The sequence below is a fragment of the Haliotis cracherodii genome, unplaced genomic scaffold (genome assembly GCF_022045235.1).
Source record: "Haliotis cracherodii isolate W230 unplaced genomic scaffold, xgHalCrac1.p SCAF_9, whole genome shotgun sequence".
Taxonomy (NCBI): Eukaryota; Metazoa; Mollusca; class Gastropoda; order Lepetellida; family Haliotidae; genus Haliotis; species Haliotis cracherodii.
Window position 1 is genome coordinate 1,719,261 of NW_027266343.1, and position 25,608 is coordinate 1,744,868.

General features: G+C 40.0%; 1 protein-coding gene across 2 annotated transcripts in view; it reads left to right on the forward strand.

Moving 5' to 3' along the window:
* Nucleotides 1-25,608, forward strand: part of LOC139452449 (cilia- and flagella-associated protein 43-like) — a 48,727-nt gene that overhangs the window by 17,560 nt on the left and 5,559 nt on the right. The window contains exons 12-32 of one of the 2 annotated variants that reach the window (XM_071233934.1): nt 654-757; nt 2,651-2,794; nt 4,093-4,277; nt 5,483-5,632; nt 6,288-6,415; nt 7,589-7,763; nt 9,989-10,099; nt 10,756-10,833; nt 11,271-11,396; nt 11,852-11,956; nt 12,632-12,748; nt 14,173-14,217; nt 14,854-14,895; nt 17,516-17,588; nt 18,549-18,640; nt 19,401-19,607; nt 20,263-20,433; nt 20,711-20,839; nt 21,900-22,019; nt 23,712-23,819; nt 25,171-25,346. In XM_071233934.1, the coding sequence (XP_071090035.1) occupies nt 654-757; nt 2,651-2,794; nt 4,093-4,277; nt 5,483-5,632; nt 6,288-6,415; nt 7,589-7,763; nt 9,989-10,099; nt 10,756-10,833; nt 11,271-11,396; nt 11,852-11,956; nt 12,632-12,748; nt 14,173-14,217; nt 14,854-14,895; nt 17,516-17,588; nt 18,549-18,640; nt 19,401-19,607; nt 20,263-20,433; nt 20,711-20,839; nt 21,900-22,019; nt 23,712-23,819; nt 25,171-25,346 (2,586 nt within the window). The remainder of the gene's footprint in view (nt 1-653; nt 758-2,650; nt 2,795-4,092; nt 4,278-5,482; nt 5,633-6,287; nt 6,416-7,588; nt 7,764-9,988; nt 10,100-10,755; nt 10,834-11,270; nt 11,397-11,851; nt 11,957-12,631; nt 12,749-14,172; nt 14,218-14,853; nt 14,896-17,515; nt 17,589-18,548; nt 18,641-19,400; nt 19,608-20,262; nt 20,434-20,710; nt 20,840-21,899; nt 22,020-23,711; nt 23,820-25,170; nt 25,347-25,608) is intronic. The other variant, XM_071233935.1, reaches the window with a different exon arrangement.

Genomic DNA, 25,608 nt, shown 5'->3' on the forward strand with positions numbered 1-25,608 from the left:
GTCGGGCGTTTTAAATGTTGTGATGTATCAAACGTATTAATGTGGGGGTGCAACACTTTTTTTACTGTGTATGTATTAAAATCTACAAATTTAGATAAATGTATGTCATATAATGTTTCACATTCATTGAAATATTATTGTTAAACTTGAAAAACTAGCAATACATTCACTTTGATGTGTAAAGTTATGTTGTCATAAGAGGCGACTAACGGGATCAGGTTGATGTAAGTCATCGTATCCCAATTGCATGGATCGTTGCTCATGATGTCAGTCACTTGATTGTCTGGTTATTTACAGACCACTGTCATATGGCTGGATTAATGCTGAGTGTGGCATTAAACAACAAACAAACAAAGCAAACACCATCACAGCTGGTGTATTTTCATTATTATGCTAGACAATCTATAAAGCACACTGAAACGCTTCCATTGGACCGGACTGTTGAGTCTGGTCACGTGATATGCAAATTACATGTGGCAGTGGCGTAATGCCAGGTCATGACTGCCGGGACTGTGGTACTTTGCTTTGGACATCTGCATATTGTGTTCTTATCTAGTCTGAATTATGCCTGACAGATTGTTGTTTGGCATTTTGAAGTGATGATAACAAGGTGCAGAAATATTGATCCTAATGATGCATGTTGTGGTCTTCAGGTTTGATCAAAATGGGAGATATATCCTGAGTGCCCCCGAGGGAGACGAGGTGTTTGTAGCAGATGGAAGACCATCCCAGAACTTCTCAGTGCTGGGCTATGCAGGTAATGCATGGACGTCTGTCACATCAGGGGGCTGGGGTATACAGGTAATGCATGGACGTTTGTCACATCAGGGGGCACGGGTATACAGGTAGTGCATGGACATTTGTCACATTAGGGGGCTGGGGTATACAGGTAATGCATGGACGTTTGTCACATCAGGGGGCACGGGTATACAGGTAGTGCATGGACATTTGTCACATTAGGGGGCTGGGGTATACAGGTAATGCATGGACGTTTGTCACATCAGGGGGCACGGGTATACAGGTAAAGCATGGACGTTTGTCACATCAGGGGGCACGGGTATACAGGTAATGCATGGACATTGGTCACATAAGGGGGCACGGGTATACAGGTAATGCATGGACATTTGTCACATCAGGGGGCACGGGTATACAGGTAAAGCATGGACGTTTGTCACATCAGGGGGCACGGGTATACAGGTAATGCATGGACGTCTGTCACATAAGGGGGCACGGGTATACAGGTAATGCATGGACGTTTGTCACATCAGGGGGCACGGGTATACAGGTAATGCATGGACGTCTGTCACATAAGGGGGCACGGGTATACAGGTAATGCATGGACGTTTGTCACATCAGGGAGCACGGGTATACAGGTAGTGCATGGACATTTGTCACATTAGGGGGCTGGGGTATACAGGTAATGCATGGACGTTTGTCACATCAGGGGGCACGGGTATACAGGTAGTGCATGGACATTTGTCACATTAGGGGGCTGGGGTATACAGGTAATGCATGGACGTTTGTCACATCAGGGGGCACGGGTATACAGGTAATGCATGGACGTTTGTCACATAAGGGAGCATGGGTATACAGGTAGTGCATGGACATTTGTCACATCAGGGGGCACGGGTATACAGGTAAAGCATGGACGTTTGTCACATCAGGGGGCACGGGTATACAGGTAATGCATGGACATTGGTCACATAAGGGGGCACGGGTATACAGGTAATGCATGGACGTTTGTCACATCAGGGAGCACGGGTATATAGGTAATGCATGGACGTTTGTCACATCAGGGAGCACGGGTATACAGGTAATGCATGGACGTTTGTCACATAAGGGAGCACGGGTATACAGGTAATGCATGAACGTTTGTCACATCAGGGAGCACGGGTATACAGGTAATGCATGGACGTTGGTCACATAAGGGGGCACGGGTATACAGGTTGTGTATGGACGTTGGTCACATAAGGGGGCACGGGTATACAGGTATTGCATGGATGTTGGTCACATAAGGGGGCACAGGTAACAGAATTCCCTGTTGCTTCCCGTAGATATGCCAGAAATCTATGATCATGGGTTCAAATAGTGCAGGATGTTCAGCAGGGCTGGGACGATTGTTGTGCACGATACACCGATACGTACGATATATAATAAAATGAATAGTCGCTCTCTGTGGTTGAATGTCATCATACCTCATGATATCAGTCTCTGGATTATCTGGTCCAGATTCGACTATTTACAGGCCGACATATAGCTAAAATATTTTGAGTTTTGTGTTAAATAAATATTGCATTTTGCGTTTTTTCAGTCATTTATTACAAAATCTACATACCTTTTAAAATTATGTGATTAATGACTAAAAAGAACAAACACTCATCGCATTGGTTCTCTCTAGATGCTTGTTGACAGCCAGTGAGCACTGTAACAGATCTGCACATCCGCACTCCGTTTCGCGTGATTTTGGTTGGGTTCCATTGAAAATATGGCGGGTTTTAATCATTATGATGCAGATTTTATGGGGATTGTGTCTCTGTAATTTGTGTGGCTAATTCTATTTAAAGTGTGTACATAGTCCCTAGTTTGGTAGCTCTCTTATGTTTTTGTTTGGTAGGGTTGTGCTTATCAATGTCTGTTGTTTCCTCTTCAGTTGTGGACGGCAGCATCAACACCATCACCAACTACACCAGCGGCCAGAACGTGCAGGTTGTGGTCACAACCAATGACAAACATGACAAGGATCAAGGGGCAAACAAGCTCACTGTCTTCAGCCTCACAGACAAGCTGATCAACGGTAAACACAAACTGTTACCTTCCTGTGTTTCTGTATGTAAATTTCATCAAAATTGTAATCTGCGAACCATGGCATAGTGCATATTTATTACTTCCATATGATACTGACAATATGAAAACACATCAGGGTAATAATCTCTTCACCATGTAACAGACCTGTAAACATCTGGCTGAGAACTGGTCTTCAGAAACCTATGCATGTCATAAGAGGCAACTTGCAGGATTGGGTGGTCAGGCTCGCTTGATGCTTGTCATTGTATCCCTATTGCGTGGATCGATTTTCCTGATATCAATCACTGGATTGTCTGGTCCAGACTTGATTATTTACAGACCACTGTCATGTATCTGGAATATTGCTGATTGTGATTAAACAACAAACGAACAAGTCATCATATATATATATATATATATATATCCTATGATGACTATGTATATACTCAAAAGACATTAAGAACCACAAATCATTCAAATTACTACAGTTGATCTGTCACTCCTCCCACTGAAGTTACTATATATACTGTGGTGTCCACTACATGGACAGAGTTAAGTAATCTGCCCTACTTCTCATATGATTGTGGATTTGCTTACAGAAACGCAGACAATAGGGAGACTTCTATCTACTTAAACTTACCTGAGCGTTAGATGTTAAAGGAACATATCCCTTCTGAAACTTGTTTCAATTAACTAAGTTTGAGGATATTTGAAGGGTTACTATTTTGTCACTTGCCTTTGCTGCATCATAAGGTCAAGGTCAGCATTCCTCAGAGTTTTAATTTTTACAAAGTAGCCATATAGATACAAGTATTTTTTTCTGAATTTTAGACAGTAGACAAATTGAAATTTAGGTCGCATTGGCGATCATTTCAGTCGCAACTTTGAAGCCTGAACAGGCTGGAAATGCTTGGATTTCATGGTCTGGCCTTAACCTGAAATTTTAAATTTGAATCTCAGAGAAGGACTCAGAATTTTGATGGAATTGCCCATCGGCTTTACATTAAGCAACCATTGTTAATTCACTTTGCAGAGTTACGCCCCTTTGGCCTGCCAAAAACCTATTATCGGGCTAGGGGTTGGAGGGGGCTGGGGGGATGGAACACCAAATTTGCCCTGATTATGTTTTTGGGTTTCTTAGCCCCATGTCCATGGTTATTATTTCATGAATGTGGTAACATCTAAAACCTGCCTCATTTCGTTTTTCTCCCACATCAACTGACGTGCATGCTGTGATATAACTTACATGCCGACCACAGCAGCAATAAACCTAACACTCTCACTGTGATTATGATCATCATTGATTAGATCTGAAGATCAGCTACAACAGCCTGAAGTGTGACTTCCGAGATGAGGCAATCAACAAGATGCAGTTCCACCTGACTGTGCCAACTGAGGGGGCAGCGTTCGGTGAGAACAACACTCTGTACGCCATCAACAAACACACCAAGAAGATCTACAGTGTTGCTGTGCCTGAAACTAAACCCAGGAAGGTAGGTAGCTCTTGCATAGGTTAAAACAAATGATGGTCTTGGTTCTCAGGCACTGCCCACACCTTTAGTTTGTATGCTTGTTTATGTAGGGAGGCCCTTTCCCAGGTTGAAGGTACACAACTGTTTATTTGGTTACATACTAGTTTGACAAGCAACAAAAACAAAACAAAATAACGCCCACCCCCCCGCCTGCCTACCAGCCCACCCGCACTTTATCTTTTTAAGCCTAATTTGTGTGTCTTGCAGTTCCTTAAAATGTAATTGTTGGAAACGACTTGTATGTGTATTAGGAGTTGTATCACATGTGAATTGCTGGAAGTTTACAATGGACTAGCCACCGGAATGTTTGTTTGTTTGTTTTTTAATGCCGCACTCAGCAATATTCCAGCTATATGACGGCGGCCTGTAAATAATTGTGTCTGGGCCAGACAATCCAGTAAATTGATATTGTGAAAAACTATCCACTCCGCTGGGGAACATGGACACACAGTCAACCAAGTAACCGAGCCTGATCATTGCTCACAATATCCCTCACTGGATTGTCTGGTCCAGACTCAGTTATTTACATCTTCTACTTAGTTTCTACCGGTTTCAGTTATTGGGAGATGACACACACCAATGGAGTGTTTGCAAAACATATTCCTTTCTAGTTAAACAACCAATGCCAAAATTCAATTACTCGGGACTAAGGTAGAATTCTACTTGCATGTTCTTTTTACTTAAAGGACTCTTGCTTTAAATGATGATGAATAAATATAGAGAAGGATGCAACAAAAGTATCTGCGTATCCATTCTTTCTGGTTGCCCTGTTTTTACTTAACGAGATTCAACTGAAGACTGTTTCATTGTGATTTGTCAAACACCTGGATATCATAGAGTAAAAATCAGATTACTAATGGATTTCAAACAATGACTTTGAAAGAAAATCGGCATGATGGAGGGTGTTGCCATGGTTTCAGACGTCTAGTTATTGGTCAAAAAGCATATCTGCAAAAGGGATGTATACTGATGTGGGCAATACCACAACACTTTCCCCAGAGAGTGAATTTAACCTGAAACAGAATAGTGATAATGTAGAAAGGAGGCCCCCAAAAGCCTGAAATTTTACAAGTCTTTGGGATGCTGTTAACATTAGAAAAACTTACTCCTTGATCAGTTCATTATGTACCATACATGATGTTTTCATGGTGTAACCTATATTTCAGATGACCAGCCCTGAGGCGTACTTGTCGGCTGAGACGGAGTTCACAGGTCATCAGCTGGCTGGAGCAAAGATCATGCTGTCCCCTCACAACAGGTGGCTGGCGTCCTACGGCACTGATGGCTGCATCATGCTCAGAGCCAAAGGCAGCATGGTCAGTTATAGGGGTCAAGTGCATGGTCAGTTTCGCATTCACTTTAGGGGTAAAGTTCATGGCCAGTTTCACATGTACTGTAGAGGTCAAGTGCATGGTCAATTTCACATACGCTGTAAAGGTCAAGGCCATGGTCAGTTTCACATACACTGTAGAGGTCAAGTTCATGGTCAGTTTCACATACACTGTATAGGTCAAGTTCATGGTCAGTTTCACATACACTGTAAAGGTCAAGGTCATGGTCAGTTTCACATACACTGTAGAGGTCACGTTCATGGTCAGTTTCACATACACTGTATAGTTCAAGTTCATGGTCAGTTTCGGATACACTGTATAGGTCAAGTTCATGGCCAGTTTCACATGTAACGGAAAGCCTGTGAACCAAGAACACATTTTTAAAATGACAGTTATATTTGAATAATGAGTGGTGACAGTCAGCATAGTTATAGTTGCATGTTGGGAGATGGGAGTTATAATACTCTTTGTCAAGTAGAAATGAAATGGTTATTTGCTTGTACATGCAATCCTGAGACCCAAGATTATATAAGCTACTCAAAAGTAGTTAGCGAACACCAAGTTCTTTCATATGACTATATAGTTACTATGTCATGGCATGTATGATAATTAGTCACCCCAGGCCCATGTGTCTCTTCAGGACCGCCATGTCTCCATCATGCCCCATGAGTATCATCTAGACGGGGTCCACACCGCCACATTCTCCGAGGACTGTCACTACCTCCTGTCCTCGGGCTACGATGGAGTCCTCATCTGCTTCGCGTGGAAGTGAGTACTAGTCGTTTTTGTCATTAGACCTGTAAGTATGATTAGGGCACTTTTTGTTCTGTCCCATAGGATTTGAGGGACCAAAATTATAAATGGACTTATTATTGTACATGTTATAAAAAACAGAAACACACCATCTTCTTCTCTTTACAGCTTCACATCGACGGGAATTAGTAAAGCCAAATCAGCTATAGACATAGCTCGGGCAAAGAAACTCACCATCTTCTTCTCTTTACAGCTTCACATCGACAGGAATAAGTAAAGCCAAATCGGCTATAGACATAGCTCGGGCAAAGAAACTCACCATCTTCTTCTCTTTACAGCTTCACATCGACAGGAATAAGTAAAGCCAAATCAGCTATAGACATAGCTCGGGCAAAGAAACTCACCATCTTCTTCTCTTTACAGCTTCACATCGACGGGAATTAGTAAAGCCAATTCGGCTATAGACATAGCTCAGTCAAAGAAACTCACCATCTTCTTCTCTTTACAGCTTCACATAGACGGGAATAAGTAAAGCCAAATCAGCTATAGACATAGCTCGGGCAAAGAAACTCACCATCTTCTTCTCTTTACAGCTTCACATCGATTGGAATAAGTAAAGCCAAGTCAGCTATAGACATAGCTGGGGCAAAGAAACTCACCATCTTCTTCTCTTTACAGCTTCACATCGACAGGAATAAGTAAAGTCAAATCGGCTATAGACATAGCTCGGGCAAAGAAACTCACCATCTTCTTCTCTTTACAGCTTCACATCGACAGGAATAAGTAAAGCCAAGTCGGCTATAGACATAGCTCGGGCAAAGAAACTCACCATCTTCTTCTCTTTACAGCCTCAAACCGACAGGAATAAGTAAAGTCAAATCGGCTATAGACATAGCTCGGGCAAAGAAACTCACCATCTTCTTCTCTTTACAGCTTCACATCTATTGGAATAAGTAAAGCCAATTCGGCTATAGACATAGCTCGGTCAAAGAAACTCACCATCTTCTTCTCTTTACAGCTTCACATCGACAGGAATAAGTAAAGTCAAATCGGCTATAGACATAGCTCGGGCAAAGAAACTCACCATCTTCTTCTCTTTACAGCTTCACATCGATTGGAATAAGTAAAGCCAAATCGGCTGTAGACATAGCTCGGGCAAAGAAACTCACCATCTTCTTCTCTTTACAGCTTCACATCGATTGGAATAAGTAAAGCCAAATCGGCTATAGAAATAGCTCGGTCAAGGATGGCACGGCTGATTACCTTACAGCAACAAGAAGATGACTTTGTTCAGAGTCTAACTGAATGGAATGTACCAGTGCCTGTGTCTCGTTCTGCATCTGTTCTGCAACAGGAAGAGAGGGTAAGTTAAACCAAGGCACATATGACCATTCAGAACAGTCAGTGACAGACTCGGACATAGACAGACTCAGACATTCCTTGTAGATGAAATTATGCATGGAAACTGATCAGACAAGAGTCTTTAATTTTGTGATCATATTAATGTTGTGTTGTATCCATCCTTAAAGGGGAAGTGTACACGCAAAAATCACTTTCTTTCTTTTTCTAAACAAAACGCAATTTTAGAATTAGTTAGTATCTGTGTTTGAAAATATAAACTCATTTTTTTCACAGTTAAAGTAGGAAGCTCACAATAGTGTGAAAGTGATATGCCGTTATGAGGCCTTCGTTTTACGAGCGAAATAGGCCTGAGTTATCCCCCTTAGATTATGACGTAATTGGTGCCAATTCAACTGGGTCCCTGTCTATTCTCAACGCAAAAGATACCAAGGACCAGTTTGCGGTAAAACAACATGGTCTACGACACACTCCGGCGCAGTGGTGACTCAGCATAACACAATTCTGGCTGGCATCTGAGATGCTAGAATCACAAAACTGTACCTACACCACGTGAAGCGGCTCTAACAAAGCATGATGACGTCATAATGTTTATCAATTGGCACCAATGACGTCATATTGCAAGGGACATAAGCCATGGTGTTTTTGTTATGGAAATAGAACACTTGGTAAATGTGAAAAATATAAATCGTTTTAGTGCAAAAAATATGTTAATTAAATGTAATGTTTTTATATTTTTGTCTATGACACTTCTATGTTAACACTTTTAATGTGGAAAAAGTACAAGAAAAAAAGGTTCATTTCCGTGTGAACTTGCCCTTTAAAGCATGCTCATGGCTCATCCACATGACCATCTCATCCTACCTGGTACCCAGTTACTGCTGGTCAAAGAGGGGCTAGTTTCGAGACTCCACATGTTTCTTGATCCTTGATTCGGTGTTAGGTAGAATTCAGTGTTGCCCAAGAAACTGTCAAGCATCCATCCTGCCAAACCCGTCCTACTCCTTGCTGATGGCATTGCTTAGCGTCACCTGATGAACTGTAAAATACCCCTATGAAGACCTGGGTTAGAAATGGTCTTCGTATCTCGTAGCTTAAAATGCCAAGCAGACTTGGATGCCTTTCGCTTACTTAATCTGGATAGGACACTCCCATGAAGGTCTGTGTTTGAATTGGTCTTCAGCAACCCATGCTTGTTGTAAGAGGCAACTAATGGGATCAGGTTATCAGACTTGTTGACTTGGTTGAAGCATGTCATCATATCCCAATGGTGTGGACCAATGCTCATGATGTCAATTATCTGGTCCAGACTCCATTATTTACAGACCACCGTCATATAGCCGACATATTGCAGAAACAAACTAAAAACCCAGACATGTTAAATAAACACGGACCTTGTACCACCAGTTGCTGGTAGTTCTGTGGTTACCGTGGTGACCAGATCCAGTGTTTAGCCCTTATGATATATCAGAGAGTCACCAGAGCCAAATGCCACATGGGTACTGGTATGACACCCTGGAAAAGAACTTGCGGAAAAGTTAAGATACAAAGATCTCCAGGTTGAGGTCGCATGTTTGATAAGTCTGCAGTCATAGCATGCATGGCCTCATCACATCATGAGTTGTCTACCCTTGGTTAAAACTGTTTTGAAATGCAGTGCAATAGTTTGGACATGGAACTATTATGTTCTGCTGGTATTGAAACTGGGGGCATGTGGTTCATTAAATCTCTATGCACCCTTTCAGATTCAGTGTTTATGATTTGTTCTTAATTTGAACATATAAGACTTTAAAGAGAAAATAATATGCACTTAGAAAAAAACATTATGTAGCTGTTATATGTTGTCAAAGGAGCATTTATGAAGCAGTGAACTGAATATTGATAACAGTGAGTGAGTCAAAATCTCTATTACTGAATGGGATAGAATTATGATGGTGACCGATTCTTCATTTAACATTTTAGGCTCAAAAATGCTCCTTTGAACAAATTCATATTTTTCATAGAAGGCATGTGTTTTAAATAATCTTATAAGTTTTACTTATATTCTTAGTCATTTAATTTATATAATTTGGAAATATACTTTTTAATCTATTTCAGAACTTAATTTGCATAATCGTAGTTGCATGAACATGCACATGTCATTATTATTTATAGAGGAAATGAATTTTATCAAACCATTGTAGGAAGGTCACTGTTAATGCATGAGTTTGATCACCATTTTGCACACAGGAGAGGACAGAGAGAAAAAAGCAGGAGGCAATTGACCAAGATATTATCTACAAAACGCCTACTCCTACGCCTAAGGCGGATGCGACTTGGTTAGAGGAGCGCGAACTCGAGGTTTGAAAACTAGTTGTCACTGACAACGCTATGCTGCTTAATCTTGCCTTCGCTTCACTGGGAATACATTTTCTGCATATTGAATGTATCCTGTCAATTTCGTTGTCAAATTGGAATTTTCATGATTTATAATCTGCATTGTAATGTCTGCACTTATTCTATTCCGTCTGATAATGAAAAATTTCTTTTCAGTACTAAATATTTGATTATATTTAGACATGACTGCGCTACCTGATTTCAAGTGCATTGTAATTGTCACTTCACTGCGAATAACTTCGGACAAACTAAAGCGCCTAAATCATATCACGCTCTATTTATATCACTGTTGAATATATTATACTTTATATTGTTTCCATATTGTGTTAATCATGATTGTTAATATCAAAATCATTTCGACAGATATTTTCATTCTTATTAATATTAAATGTTTAATAATTTGTTTATCCCATTTTCAGTTTTCACTGAAAACTTAACAGCCCCCTCCCTCTGGATCTACGTATGGTCCATACCTTCCCTTTGGGAGTATGTTGTAGGCAGTAAATATATCTGAGAAAAGATTTTGATATTTTCACCCCTCCATTTTAAAAATGCTGGATCCTACAAGGACCTACAAGGATTGCATGTAGCATAATCCTTGTATTCCTCCCCCTTTGTAGGCTCTAATAGATGAAGATCAGCATTATGCGGAAACCAAGACAGGGCTTCGGACCCAGATCAGAGACATCCGGAGAACTGTGAGTTTCAGGAACTATAGTACACACTCAGCAACCTCTCAAACTTTTAACTTAAGTCAATTGTTTTCTTTAAATTAATATTTGTTGGGTTGATGATATGCAATCAGCCTAAAAACTAAATCCATCTATGCTACAAGAAGTATACACTGACAGGGAAAAATTACAACCTAGAATTCCATAGATTTTAGTAAAATTTAGGAACAGTTTTTGTTATTAATGCAAAAGACTTATCATTATGAAAAGTAATGTGATTGGTGGTATAAGTTTGTGAATGACTTTTTTGTATTCCCTTTAAACTTTTTCCTTGTCTGTTGTTGAAGCACAAACTTTTACTCTTTAACTGTGAATATGTAGACCTATGTTTGATCTTCTTATGTTGTTGTGGTGTCCTTGTGTAGGATCACTGTGTTGACATAGATTTGTGTGTGTTGCAACAGATTCAAGACATGATGAAGGATAATGAGGTTCTGCCTGACATTGAGAAGCTCGGCCGACATGAGTTTGATCTGGATGTAGACGAACAAACCAAACTACAGAGTCTTGGAAACACCGAGATAGCCAGGGTAGGCATCAGCAGGGATGTTACTAGATGAGCAGGGATGTTACTAGATGAGCAGGGATGTTACTACATCAGCAGGGATGTTACTACATCAGCAGGGATGTTACTACATCAGCAGGGTTGTTACTAGATCAGCAGGGTTGTTACTTCATCAGCAGGGATGTTACTTCATCAGCAGGGATGTTACTACATCAGCAGGGATGTTACTCAGGGATGTTACTACATCAGCAGGGATGTTACTACATCAGCAGGGTTGTTACTAGATCAGCAGGGTTGTTACTTCATCAGCAGGAATGTTACTACATCAGCAGGGATGTTACTCAGGGATGTAAATAGATCAGCAGGGTTGTCTGGCACATCAGTGATGTGTATGTAATATTGTATTTGTAAACCTTGTTTTAAAAATTCATTTGAGTAACAATGAGTGACTTTACTCATTGCATCTTTCTTGTTTTCCAGGTGAGAGAAGAGATCGAGTTCGACAATCTGGCCAAGATGTACCTACGAGACATGATCAAGAAGGAGTGCTGGGATGAAATGAAGGTCAAGGGGAGAGCACTCCAAGTAAGAAACACTCGCCAACAGGAAAGTTTAAATGGGTCCCATAACAATTAATTGTCCAGAAGCAAGAGAGTTAACTGACTAGGAAAGTCCAGTTTCCACCCTTGCCAAACTAGGCTGGTATTATGGAGTTTGGCTGGACTAACGAGTCTTTGCATATCTAATCAAAATTGCCTAACGAAACCAATATCCAGTTCGTAAACTGCCGTCCAGATTTGGTCGATTGCAGGATTTGCATAGCATGTGTACCACCAACTCGGCATCAACAGATATTTTCCAAATCTTGTCATGTTATTAATCAAAGTGCTCACATGATTTGATGCACTTCGCGAAGTAAGACCCATTTTAGAACAATGTAGATTTTGATTATCGATCAGATTGTCTAGACTGGGCGTGGCCATTTTATTTGAAGCAAATGCAAGTGATAAGAGAGGTGGAATCTGATTGGTCAATAGGCGGGACTTTGAAGGGACAAAACTTGTAATAGCCACTGGTGGCTCGAGTCTGGAAATTCCAGCCTAGTTCGGCAAGGGTGGAAACAGGACTTTTATGGTCAGTTAACTTCCTTGCCTCGGGAAGATGATAGCAATGTTTTTGACAATGGCAAACATGATAACCTGTAAAATCAATTTGTTGAATGTTTTCAAAGTGAAATTGTACACATGGAATCTATTGCAGGCTTTCAACTCGAACCTCGAGGTGTCCAACTTCCCCATGAAGGAAAGGTCAGAGCCTGTAGTCCAAGCTCTTGAGACTGTTACTAAGAGAAGGCAGATTGAGATAGCTGAGCTAGCTGTAAGTATGATACAGATGAGATGTTGGAGAGATGCTCCAAGGTGTCGGGCACTTTATCAGCTTGTCCTTTTAGCTCAGGACACATTTTTATTTAGCTTGCTTTATGGATTTTTTTAAGGAAAATACCTGATGGTAGCGAAAAACAAGCAATTCTCATTGTTTAAAATAAACATTCTTTTCGCAAAACATATTACTTCGACATGGAAAACATGTCTGATGAGTTGTAACCATGGCGGATTGGTAAAGGGAATTAGAGTAGCCTCCCTTCCCTCATATAATAATGTTTACGATACTTCTTCATTTTAACAGTAGATGTTAGGGAGCGGAGAGTCGGAGTAATGTCCCTATCAGATTGCTAGTTAATAATTCTTGCAAACACTTAGAGCTTGTTTATGTTTGTTTTGTAAACAATTTTGCATCAATGTTTATAAAACAAACATAAACAAGCTCTACATACATTTCGATACAGGCATAATTTATATTGTACGATATCTCACTGACACATAGTATCAGAGTTAAGTGATATATATAGAATACTAAACGAGCTCCCGTGTAATACCAATTTTATGAAACGAGTGAATAGTTGTGGTATCTGACGAGCGGAAGCGAGTCAGATACCACAACTATTCACGAGTTTAGTATTTTATTTATTACTTGTCATTTATAATGTTTTTATAATTATACTGTTGAGTGTAAATAGGCTGACACCTACACGATCCATGGCATAATCCAATTGAGTTTAACAGAATAATACTTCAAACACGTCAAAAGTTGAAACCTATGAATTTAATATCATACAATGGTCCACCTTTAGAATTCAGGCGTTCGTCCCACAAAATTATCGTAGTGCTAAGGCTGTCACAACTCACATAATTTAACTTCTAAGGGTAATGACTGTCGTTGCGCTAGAGTACGATCGCCTTGTGGAACGGGGCCTTGCACCTCAAAGTTTACAATCACGTCACAATACCCGATGACGTAATTTGTTGAATTGTGTTGCAAGATCCATCGGCGAAACAATGCCATGTGACGTCAGCCTAGCAACAAGGTTGCTGGGGTCATCGAGTGTGCATAAGCTCCTCCCAGTGACCTATCATCTCCACACACAATGCTGTTGAATAAGCCAAGGGATGTTGAGAGCTTTCAATATTTGTTCGTGAAACGTGTTCCGAGAGTACATAAGCACGCGTTTTGGTATTACACAATGTGTAATAAAGCTGTATGTTTATTAAACGGGTCATCTCTTCACGGGCAAGTAATAAATGTATATATGTATGCATACAATATAATTTTTTTGCCAATACACATCCTTACTGAATATATCACTGAACTCTCCGAGTGTGTGTCAGTGAGATATCATAAAATATAAATTACTGTTACTCTTGACTTTTATAACTAACTTTATTTTTGTTTCAAAATTTCAGGTACGGAAACAAGAAATAGAACAAGGCCAAAAACCTTCATCTCACGTAAGTAGAGTTTTATGTGCTGAATTCATTTATATTTCCCAGTGTATCATTAATTGAGCAATTCCCAAGGTGTGGTTGGGTAGCCTAGTGGGTGAAGCATTTGTTCATCACACCTAAGACCCGGGTTAGATACCCACATGGCTACAAAGTGCAGAGCACATTTCTGGTGTCCCCCGCCATGATATTGCTGGAATATTGCTAAAAACATGGCGTAAAACCATACTAACTCACCCATGAGATTATATGGAATCTGTCACATAGCGGGTGAAGAACTATGTGTTGAATTAGGAAAGCACAAGTACCACTCTTGTCCTTTCTTGTGTATTACAATCTATTTCAAGCTGTCACCAACCAAATGCACTTTTCTAACCCAACTGACTTTTCAATCTGGTGAAAAATACTTTTTCAGATGTTTGATGAGAGATTATTTATATTTTTAATTCGTCATGTTCACATCTTCAATATGAACATGACTAATCCCTAATCATTAATATTTCTTTATAAATGAAACAAAATGATTTTACAATCTATTTTTTGATTAAGCTAGAACCAGAATCAGTTGAAGATACTAGAAACGTATTATGTTTTTTTCATCTCTCATCACTTGTCAATCATCTGTCAATTTTTATCATGAAGGCAAAATACAGACAAAGTCCTTATTCCGGAGCATCAGAGTTTGTGAGTCAATGTTCAGACAACTTTGTTTGTGAGATTTATGTTATTTTATTTACATCTTTTTAGATTTTTTTCACAAGCATGTATCATTTCACTGACTTCAATTTCATTCCTACTAATTCTACACAGTATTTTCCGGATCTTTATTTTTCTGTATAGCAATGGTGGTTTTTACAGGTTTATTAAACAATTTTTTCTTTTTTCATATTGCATATTATATTTTGTTATTGTAAGATTTGGGAAAATGAAATATATGAGCACAGGAGGTAATGTTAGATGAACTGTCTAATCAGCTAATCAGCCTTGAAGCTTCCAACATTTTGGTAGGAGTCAGCAAAGCAGTCAGACAATCATGTCTGAATTCAGTGTCTTGAAAACGAATATTATTGGGGAGTTCCGGATGCAAAAATATAAAGCTCAATTATTTTGTTGTGGATATTTTATACATCCTGTCGATTCTAAGGACCCTGGCATCTACACCCAAAAGGGTTTACTATCAAGGGTGTACTCTCGAGGGTGTACTATTGAGGATGTACCATCAAGGGTGTACTATTGAGGATGTACCATCAAGGGTGTACTATTGAGGATGTACCATCAAGGGTGTACTATTGAGGGTGTACTATTGAGGATGTACTATCAAGGGTGTACTATTGAGAATGTACTATCAAGGGTGTATTATTGAGGATGTACTATTGAGAATGTACTATCAAGGGTGTATTATTGAGGATGTACTATTGAGAATGTTCTATCAAGGGTGTACTATTGAGGATGTACTATTGAGAATATACTATCAAGGGTGTATTATTGTGGATGTACTATCAAGGGTGTACTATTGAGGTTGTACTATTGAGAATGTACTATCGAGGGGAAACTATTGAGGGTATACTATCGAAGGTGTACTATTGAGGATGTACTATCAAGGGTGTATTATTGAGGATGTACTATTGAGGGTATACTATTGAGGGTGTACTACCTAGAATGTACTATTAAGGGTGTTCATCTGGGTTCACCTGACTCGACCTTCTATGGGGTGTCCTCAAATCTTCATGCAGAGAAATTGTATTGATGCTTTACATTATTGATTGAACACAATTTTTGAATACCTCTGGATTTAAGAAAATAAGAACTTTTTCCCGATTTTGAACGAAATAAGTTATGTTTGGCCTTTTTGCCTGCCAAGGAAGGGGGGGGGCTTAGTTTGGAACCCTAGATAACTGCCTGGACCATGTATAACTCAACACCTAGGAGATCAGCATGGCTCTGTTGTTATGTTTACATTGTGTTTGCATGTTTTATTTCATAGTTATGTTATCTTTTGGTCAGTAGTTTACTATTTCAAAATGTTTGTAATAATCCAGATATTGAAAATGATTATATCTTAGCATTCACTATATTGTCACAGCCAGAACAATGCCATTATTTGTTTGTCAAAATGGCTGCCTGTTTTTTCATGTGATGCTTTAATGGAGAGCTTCTGTTACTATACTGACCATGATAATGTATAACAATGATAATGAATATACCGTATTCGACGTAATAAGCGCCCCTCTCTAATAAGCGCCCATGGCGATAATTGTTTACATATTGACTAGTGAACAATCTCAATTAGCACCCCTTCTGATTGATCAATGTAGACAAGACTTATTTATCCGCGTATAATACGCACTCGTGTGTTATGTGCACCCTTAATTATGGGCAATGAAATTCTGGAAAAATATATCTGTCGTACATAAACATTTCAGGCTGTCAGCATAAACCACGAAATTAATCTTTCATCTCTGTTTTTTCCACCCAAATAATATTCTAATAAGAGCCCCCTATTTCTAATTTTGAGAGCGCCCTGGGTGCTTATTACATTGAATACGGTAATACAGATATAAATACGATTGTCCTGCATGGAAAGAAATTCCCTACAATGTTGTGAAAGCGAAAAAAGTGCAGACTCTTTGAACCCTACTTTTTGAATATCTGTTCAAGGAGCAATAAGTATGAGATACAAGGTAGACAGCATTGACTTGCTCCTATGTTTGCGAGGAATTAGTCACTTTATGTTTTTCTCAGTTCCACACTTTTGACCTAAGTGTCTGGCAAACAAATAATCACTTTATTGTTATTATGATAATGTCATCCTCTGATTACCTTGCAATGTTCATACAGATCTTCAACCTAAGTAGTTACACCTTTAACATGGAATTCCCAACATAACGTCGGTTAAGGAAGTTGTGTTTAGCATCGCTAATTTGTAGGGTGAACCTAGTTTTCAAGAAGTATTGTTCAGTTTAAAGTGGAGGGAAACATATTGTCCTCCAGATAGTAAACTGTCAGATTCTTCTTGTTGAGGGTTAATGGTACTTGTCCAGATTTTCACGAACACTTATTTTGTGGATTTTCGTTGTGGCAAAGCTATGAGTATACATTTTCCTTTCCGATCACAAATTGGTCCACTTTGGAACACATGATGGACCTTTGATATAATACATCTTCTGTGATTCACATTGAAGTTGATGATGAAGAAGTAATTCATCATCCTGTAGTTGGTACATTAGAAACACTGCCTTGTTAAGACCCAATCAAGTGCATGGTGTTATAGGTTGAGAAGCTGATTGTGAATTGTATATCACAGGATGACGATCTGGGAGAGGGAGAAGAAGGAGAAGAGGACTCTAAGGAGCTTCCTTCCACAACGGGCAGTCTAGGTTAGTACTGCCGACACTGTGTAAGACTGTCTGAGGGAGTGAGTGAGTGAGTTGGGTTTAATGCCACTTTTAACAGTATTCCAGTTATGTCACGGCCTGTCAGCTTAATGTGGGAGGAAAGCCTGAAATGATGCAGGTCTAAGACGTTTGTCACTTCGGTAAAACCCATGATCACGAGAATGGTGCTGACAAACATAGAAACATAATAGGGGCGAACCGGGATTCGAACCCACAATCATAGGTTTCTGGCGTGCCCAAGGGATACAACTCTGCGCAGAGAATCGTGGCGCTTTAGACAACTGGGCCACCTGTGTGGTGATAACTGCTCGTCAATTATAACATTAAGAAAAAAGGAAAAACATAAAACTTATCGATAACAACTTCTGATTATTGCATATGGCGACATTTTGATGTAGATTCTTACAGTTTGATAATGGTGTAAAAATCTACATCGAAACAATAATCCAGAAGTTGTTATCCACAAAGTTGAATGTTTCTCTTATTGTGCTCACCAATTTCTAGAATGCCAATCAAACAGTCAAATATTTCACTGACAGCAGTCATATTTATTATTCATATTTTCTGTTGAAATTTTGGTGTGTTTTTCAGGGATATCAAATGTAACCTTCCCTTTTGTGTGAAAATTGTGAAGATGCCTATCTTTAGGTGCGTGACTGTGTTCTTTCTTTGATAAGAGTACTCCAAGAGGATTCCAGGTTAGAATAGATCCCCAGCAACTTATGCTGGTTTTAGGAGGCTTTTGTAGATCTGTGGTCACGCTCAGTGACTTGGTTGAGGGCTTGCCATCGTTATCTGCTGGCGTGAGTCATTGCTTATAGTATCAAGCCGGGAGTGTCTGTCCAGACTCAATTATTTACGTCTTATACTAGTAGCTGATATATTGTTGAGTGTGGATTTAAACAACACACAAACAATCAACAATGTGTTCTTTCTGTGCAGGTGCACAGTTCGGTGGAGGAAGTGATCTGTTCTACAGCCAGTTTGAACTCCACACTCGGGAACAGAAGACAACTCAGATTATTCTACTGGAGGCAAGTAATGGGGCAGTGTGAAGCTGGGTATCACTGGTGTCGTTAAGTGAATGGCCAAGTCACATCCATCTTCCCCAGGCAAGGGAGTTAACTGACTATAAAAGTCCAGCCGAAGTAGGCTGGGATTATGGAGTTATATTTTGGCTGGACTAACGAGTCTATGCATAGTCCAATCAAAATCGCGTACCGAAATCGAAATCCGGTTCGTAAACTGTCGTGCAGATTTTGGTCGATTGCAGGATTTGCAAAACATGTGCAGCACCAACTTGTTGTCAGCAGATATTTTGCAAATCTTTCTGTGTTTTTAGTTCAGGTGCTCACGTGATTTGATGCATTACGTGATAAAAGACACGTTTTATCACAATATAGATCTTGATTATCAATCAGATCGCCCTGACTGGATCCCACCATTTTGTGTGAAGCGAACGCATATGATACGAGAGGTGGAATCTGATTGGTCCGTAGGAGAGGCTTAGAAGTGGCATAACTGGTAATAGCCACTGGTGGCGCTACGATCGAGCCCAGTAATTCCAGCCTACTTCGGCAAGGGTGGAAACTGGACTTTTAAAGTCAGTTAACTCCCTTGCCTCGTGAAGATGAGTCACATCATGACTTAAAAATTGTGTGCACCCCACCATTTTCAAAATCCTGGATCCATCTCTGTATGCTGTCATTGTCCAAGAACAAAAGGTGTATTTCTTATAGCAGTTGGTAAAAGTGTGAATGTTAATCTATAATTCCATTTTTCTGTTCCTTTCAGGATGCCATCCACCGTATCAAGAATACGTTCAACAAGGAATTTGATGAAGTTTTTGGCAAGAAAGAACAAGAAATCAGTAAGATCAAGGAAAAGAACAAGCGTATCGTAAAGATCATGGAAGACTTGGACATAAAGGAAGAGGTCATGGACTATGAGCTTAGTGCCCTCGAGAAGCCCGAAATGCTTCTAACAGTGGATGACAGTGAGGTAAGGAATCACCTTGAAGTAGCTATTACATGCCACATTTCCTATAAACAATACAATTAAGGCATAACAGTACCTCGACAGTGAAGATCCGGGGTAGAATAGTTCTCCAGCAACCCATGCTTGTCGTAAAAGGCAACTATACTTGTCGTAAGAGGCAACCAATGGGATCGGTGGTCAGGCTCGCTGACTTGGTTGATGCATGTCATCATATGCAGCGTTAAACAACAAACAAACAAACAAAAAAGTACCTACAGATTAGATACGAGAAATGCCTATATATTTATGAATAAGGATGCAAATGGATCAGTGTGCACATAAATGTCATTCTCAACTTCCTGGGGATCATACATGTTGCCTTGAACCATTCATACTGATGTAAATGAAATACTGTTTCTATCGGCTTTGTAGGGCGGTGGTTACAACCTTCGGTCGTCACGCTAAAGACCCTGGTTTGATACCTCACATGGGTGCAATGTGTGAAGCCCATTTCTGGTGTCCCCCGCCGTGATATTGTTGGAATATTGCTTAAAAGTGGCGTAAAACCATGCTCACTCGCTCACTCACTCACTCACTCACTCACTCACTCACTCACTCACTCACTCACTCACTCACTCACTCACTCACTCACTCACTCACTCACTCACTCTGCCTGCAGGTGAAGGTGGAGAAGTTCCTGACAGCCGCACAGCGCAAGAAGCTGGAACAGGAGGAGAAGGCTGAGGAAGCGCGGAGACTCCTTGAGAAGGGGGACAATGCTCGGGACCGAGCCCTGGACATGATGATGGGAGGTGTCCTCGAGATCAAGAAAGAAGATGAACTCAAGAAGGTTGGTCCAGACCGATGACAAAATAATGACGAATCATCTTGTTGGTGGATCTTTCTTTGTCAGTCACATTGCTGTTCACAGCTAGCTGTTGACGTGTTGTCCTCTTGATGTAAGATACTCTACCAGTCACTTCATCAATAGCTAAGCTTTTTGATCACTACATCAATATCTGATCTACCCTACATCTGGAATATTGCGTAGTGTAGCATTAAATAAATGAACAAACAAACAATCTGTAGTGATAGTTCCTAACTCGGTCCGTGTTGCTTCTATACAGGATGTTCCCAAGCCACACTTCATGATTAGCAAGGCAGAGGAAGAGTGGTCCGAGGATGAGAAGAAATTGGTTGGTGATTATGAGAAGAAAGTCAAGGATCTCACCGAGGAGAGGGAAAAGTACAGGAAGGTGGGCAAACAGCTAGTACAGACTTAATTATTTACAGGCCGCTATCATTTAGCTGGAATATTGCTGAGTTCAGCGTTAAACAACAAACATATACATATATCTATTGTAACTGACAGAGTTAACTAACGGTGATTTTTCAAACCTCTGATAGCATTAATTAATAAATGTCTTCCTTATCATCATCATCATCATCATCATCATCATCATCATCATCATCGTTTTCACTGACCAACCAAATTCCGTAAATTGTTATACTCTTTTACTAAACAGTACTTTATCTTTTAGTTCTACAACAAAACATAGAATTGGTATTATCAGTTCTATGTTTTGTTGTTTAATAAATAGAAAGGAAACATCATATTATAACCCTTTCTTGCTGAAACTGAACAACAGGTGACAGTTGTTGTTGATTGGTTGTTCGTGGTATCTATTCCGATGAGATCCCTCTATTGTCCATGTTAAACCCATGTAGTGCTGCTAATGATCGAGTTACAGCCACACTCCGGCCCAGTGGTGACTCAGCATAACACCACTGCCACATGCTAATTTGCATATCACATGACCAGACTTTTCTCTTGTTTGTAAACCAACACGCTTTTTCAGAAATATAGAATGGACTAATGCAAGTATTTGGGGGCATATTACATATTGTTTTGCATAATTATATAAATATGCTACTACAACTGCGACAGTGGGTTGCATGACAATATATATTTACACATGAAAGTGACCATAGGGCTTCAATGACAGCACGTGGAGCCGTACAACCAATGTAAACATAGGATAACTACGCAAATGGAAATAGTGTTTCACGATTTAGAATATTTTCTCAATGAAAGTGAACCATTCTATCATACGTTTTTATAGATCTGTAGACTTGTCAAAAATGAAACAGATGAAAAACATATGCAATATCTTGAATGGACCGTGTATGATGTGACGAATCGTCACATGGCGCTGGCCTGTGGCAGAGGTACTATGCTGGTTGCATGGAACTCTGGGTAGGAGAGTGAGTGACTGACAGCTGGATGGTGTACATGCACTGCTCCATGTGTTCCAGCAACTAGAGACGGAGCTGCGGAAGCTGCAGGGCATCATCCAGGACGGGATGGCAGGCTTCGACGAGACACTCAATGCTCTGTTCCTCAAGAAGATCAAGGTCATGATGGTCATCTATCAGGTCAGTGGACGACATACTGGACGACATACTGGACGACATACTGGACATGTCTTTAGGGACTGACCCCCCGAAGAAGTTGAGGCTAGGATGAATCCACATTGACTACTCTAGTACCTGTCCCTCTATTACCCAGCCCTACCCATGTACCTGCTATTTGTCTCAGGAGTTGGGTACAAAATGTCCAATTGGGAATTGTTTTACCAGAGACCTGGCAAAAACTATTTAGATACACGTAAAAAACGATCTGATCATGCATACACTGAATTCGATTGAAGCTTTATCTTAACTCAAACATAAAAATTTGAAGGAATGCGCGCATTGTCAGAAGGAAATGCGATCATTAGCGACTTGAAGTGAAACCATAGAGTTTTGTTGTTGTTGTAATTAAACAATATGTCTGGGTGCTGGTAGTCCTGTGGGTACTCAGTATCCACCTGACCCGAGTACCCGAGTACCCGACTTACCCGACTTACCCGACTTACCCATCCCAGCCCTGAAGGAAATACATTGACAATACATGTGGAGACAGGGGAGTTGCTTGGAGTTACATGTTCACACTTATAAGGGACCAACAACTAAATATATGTTGGGGAGGGCTGTTTTTCTTGTTTGGATAAGAATATATTTTCAGTCAAGGCTTTAAGACGTACAATTTTTTTCACCTACAAAACTATGTCTATTATTAATGTGCCATTCCATTCCTCCAAATGAAATACTCATGGTACCACGTTAATATTTATTATCAATGGATCAGTGTGCACTCAAATTTCATTCTCAGCTCCATGGGGAGTATACAACCCAAGTCACCTCAATGTTTACAGTGACATTTGTTGAAATGTTGTGTACAAAGAATACACAAGTTATCCACACATATTGTCTCTATCAACCACAAAGTGGCTGGCACTGGATATTCTTGGGGCCCTGGGATTAGAAGTTTTGCCCCAGGGATCTCCATATTTTAAGAATTGTAGAACTTGTTACTCACGTTATCAGAAATGTTCATATGAATGAGAGCTAACTTTTTTCATTACAATAATTGTATGTTTGTGAAATATGACAACATTCAATGCATAAGTAAGGATAAAATGTGTCAAAAATGTGTTTTTTTGAGATTTTCATGTAATACTTTTCATGAAGTGCTTTTGTAGTATTTCAACATGAGCAAGTCTTTGACCTGATCTGATTTTCACAGATGTTCACAAAAACATTATAAACGTGGTAAAAATTCATTTTGTATCACAGACTTGCTCATACTTAGATCTTCATTGAAGTTCCCCAAATCTGCCTTCTTTAACTCATATTGGCAATCTGATAAACAATTTATGTACTAAACCATTTCAGAAGTCCAAAACTTTGCAAATGTAAGAAAAACAAGTAGCTAGTTGTCAGCCATTGGAACACTGATAATTTTCATTCCAGTCTTTAAAAGTCGCTACTTTAAAATGTGACATTTCCAGTGTGCCAATGAGGGCCCTGAGCCTTGAAAAGGCAGTGATCGAAATTAACACTAGCCCACTAGCCTGGGGATAGGACAAGGTTTCCAATTTCCCCATTGTTTTAACATTACATGGGTATTTTATCTTTACCTGGGCTAGTAAAGCTTTTCAGTTTAGTCCTAACCCTGAAAAGTCGTTTGTTTTGAGGTTTGGCTACGTTCCTAACAAAGCCCTGCGGTGATGTTGTGTTGTGCAGGAGGAGCTGAAGATCCAGCGTCTACGGTTCGTGCTGCTGAAGGAGGAAGAGCTGGAGGTGAGCGAGAGGGAGCTGGTCCGGCTGCAGCAGCACAAGAAGATACTGAAGGTGAGGAGGCAGCTAGCTCATTACACTCAGACTTTTCACTCCGATACGATACCTCTCTGCATGATGATCTGGCCACATCCCCATAGGTGTGGCATCAGGTAGACTGTCTAGTCAGTCAGTCAGTATCAAGGCTACAGTATGAATATCTGAATTCTTAAATTTGAACTTCAATGGTCAGTTCCAAATGTAAATAGTTATGGCCACCCCATTATCTCAGTGTTATGGGTTTTCGGATGCTTAAGAAACATTTGTGTTTTTCTCTCTTAGTCACATGAACAACTGAAAAACATAACGCTCACTTATAAAAGACAATTCATCTGAAACACAAGCCATCATCTGGGTATTTACAATGTCAGTGTGACGCCACATGCCTCGTTATTGTGTGAGTAATCGCAATAAACATGGCCGTCTGAAATCATATGATGTCTGAAACATATAATCCAATGATATATGTCTTTGTGGATATCATATATTTACACCAACATGGGAGTATCATCAAATGAATGTTTGAGTTCTGTTTTGTATTTCTTTGTTAAAATGGAAATTTCCAAATAGAAACAGTTAGGAAGTGAAGAAGTTTCTTAGAAAGTTGACATTTGATTGGCTCAAGAACCAGGATACCCTAATGTAAACTAGATCAAAGGTCACTAAGAGTTCACCTGACATGAGCGACCTTCTATGGAGATCTTAATAGATCTTCACGCAGAGAGGTATCGTATTGGAGTGTGATGCTAATCAGAATGGATGAGGCATCATCACACTAACCTACCTGTCCGAACATGGAGCAGCTCCTGACTGTCTGACTGAGCTCATCAGTGAACACACTCCAGCAAGAAGCTTGGAGAATCAACAACTACGAGCCACAACAGAAACTCATATCCTCTGGTTTCAGATCATTCACTCCTACATCACATGTACTGTAGAGTTGGCTCCCTTCATCCATCCTCTGGAAACCAATCTTTTCAAGCTTCATCATAGTTGATGACCATCTTTTAACTCTCTTTCTAATGTGCATGAGTAGGTGGATTGAAAATGTCTGTCATTATTGTCAAGGTGGTAGAGATAGGTAGGTAACTTTGTGGTTTGGAATAGGACATTTAGCTGGGCAGAATTTCTGCATGACCGTTTCTGGTGGAATTCTTTGGGCATTGCTGTTTTAAGGTACATCAGACCTAAATTTACATTTGTCCGATATACTTCTTTTTAATAAATACTGAAAACAGTAACAAAATGTTGACAGAAAGAAATTGTTTTTGATTACCACGACAATGAGACAATATTGAAATGTACTGAAAAATAATTCCAAAGTTTAGAGATTAATATTTTAACATGCTTGATATAATGCTTGCAGCAACTGTCAAGTGAGGCAGCCTCCGAATCATCAAAGAACCTGGCCAGGTTTAAGGATGAGTACGACATACTGCTAGCAGAGGACAAGGTCATGGACCGATCCTTCAAGCGAGAGTTTGCTGACGTGTCGGCAATCATGCAGGATCAGCTGTATCGTCTCTTCAGGAAGAGACCAAGGTAAAGGTCACAACTCTGTCATCCCATGGGGATTCCGGGTTAGAATAGGTCCCCGGCAACCTGTGCTGGTCATAAGAGACGACCAAATGGATCCGGTGGTCAGGCACACAGACTTGGTTAATTGCGTGTCGTCGTACCTCACAATATTGATCACTGGATTGTCTGCTCCAGACTCGATGTATATACAGGTCACCATCATATTGCTGGAGTTTTCTGAGTGTGAAGTTAAACAACAAACAAATAAATACAGTTCTATCCATTT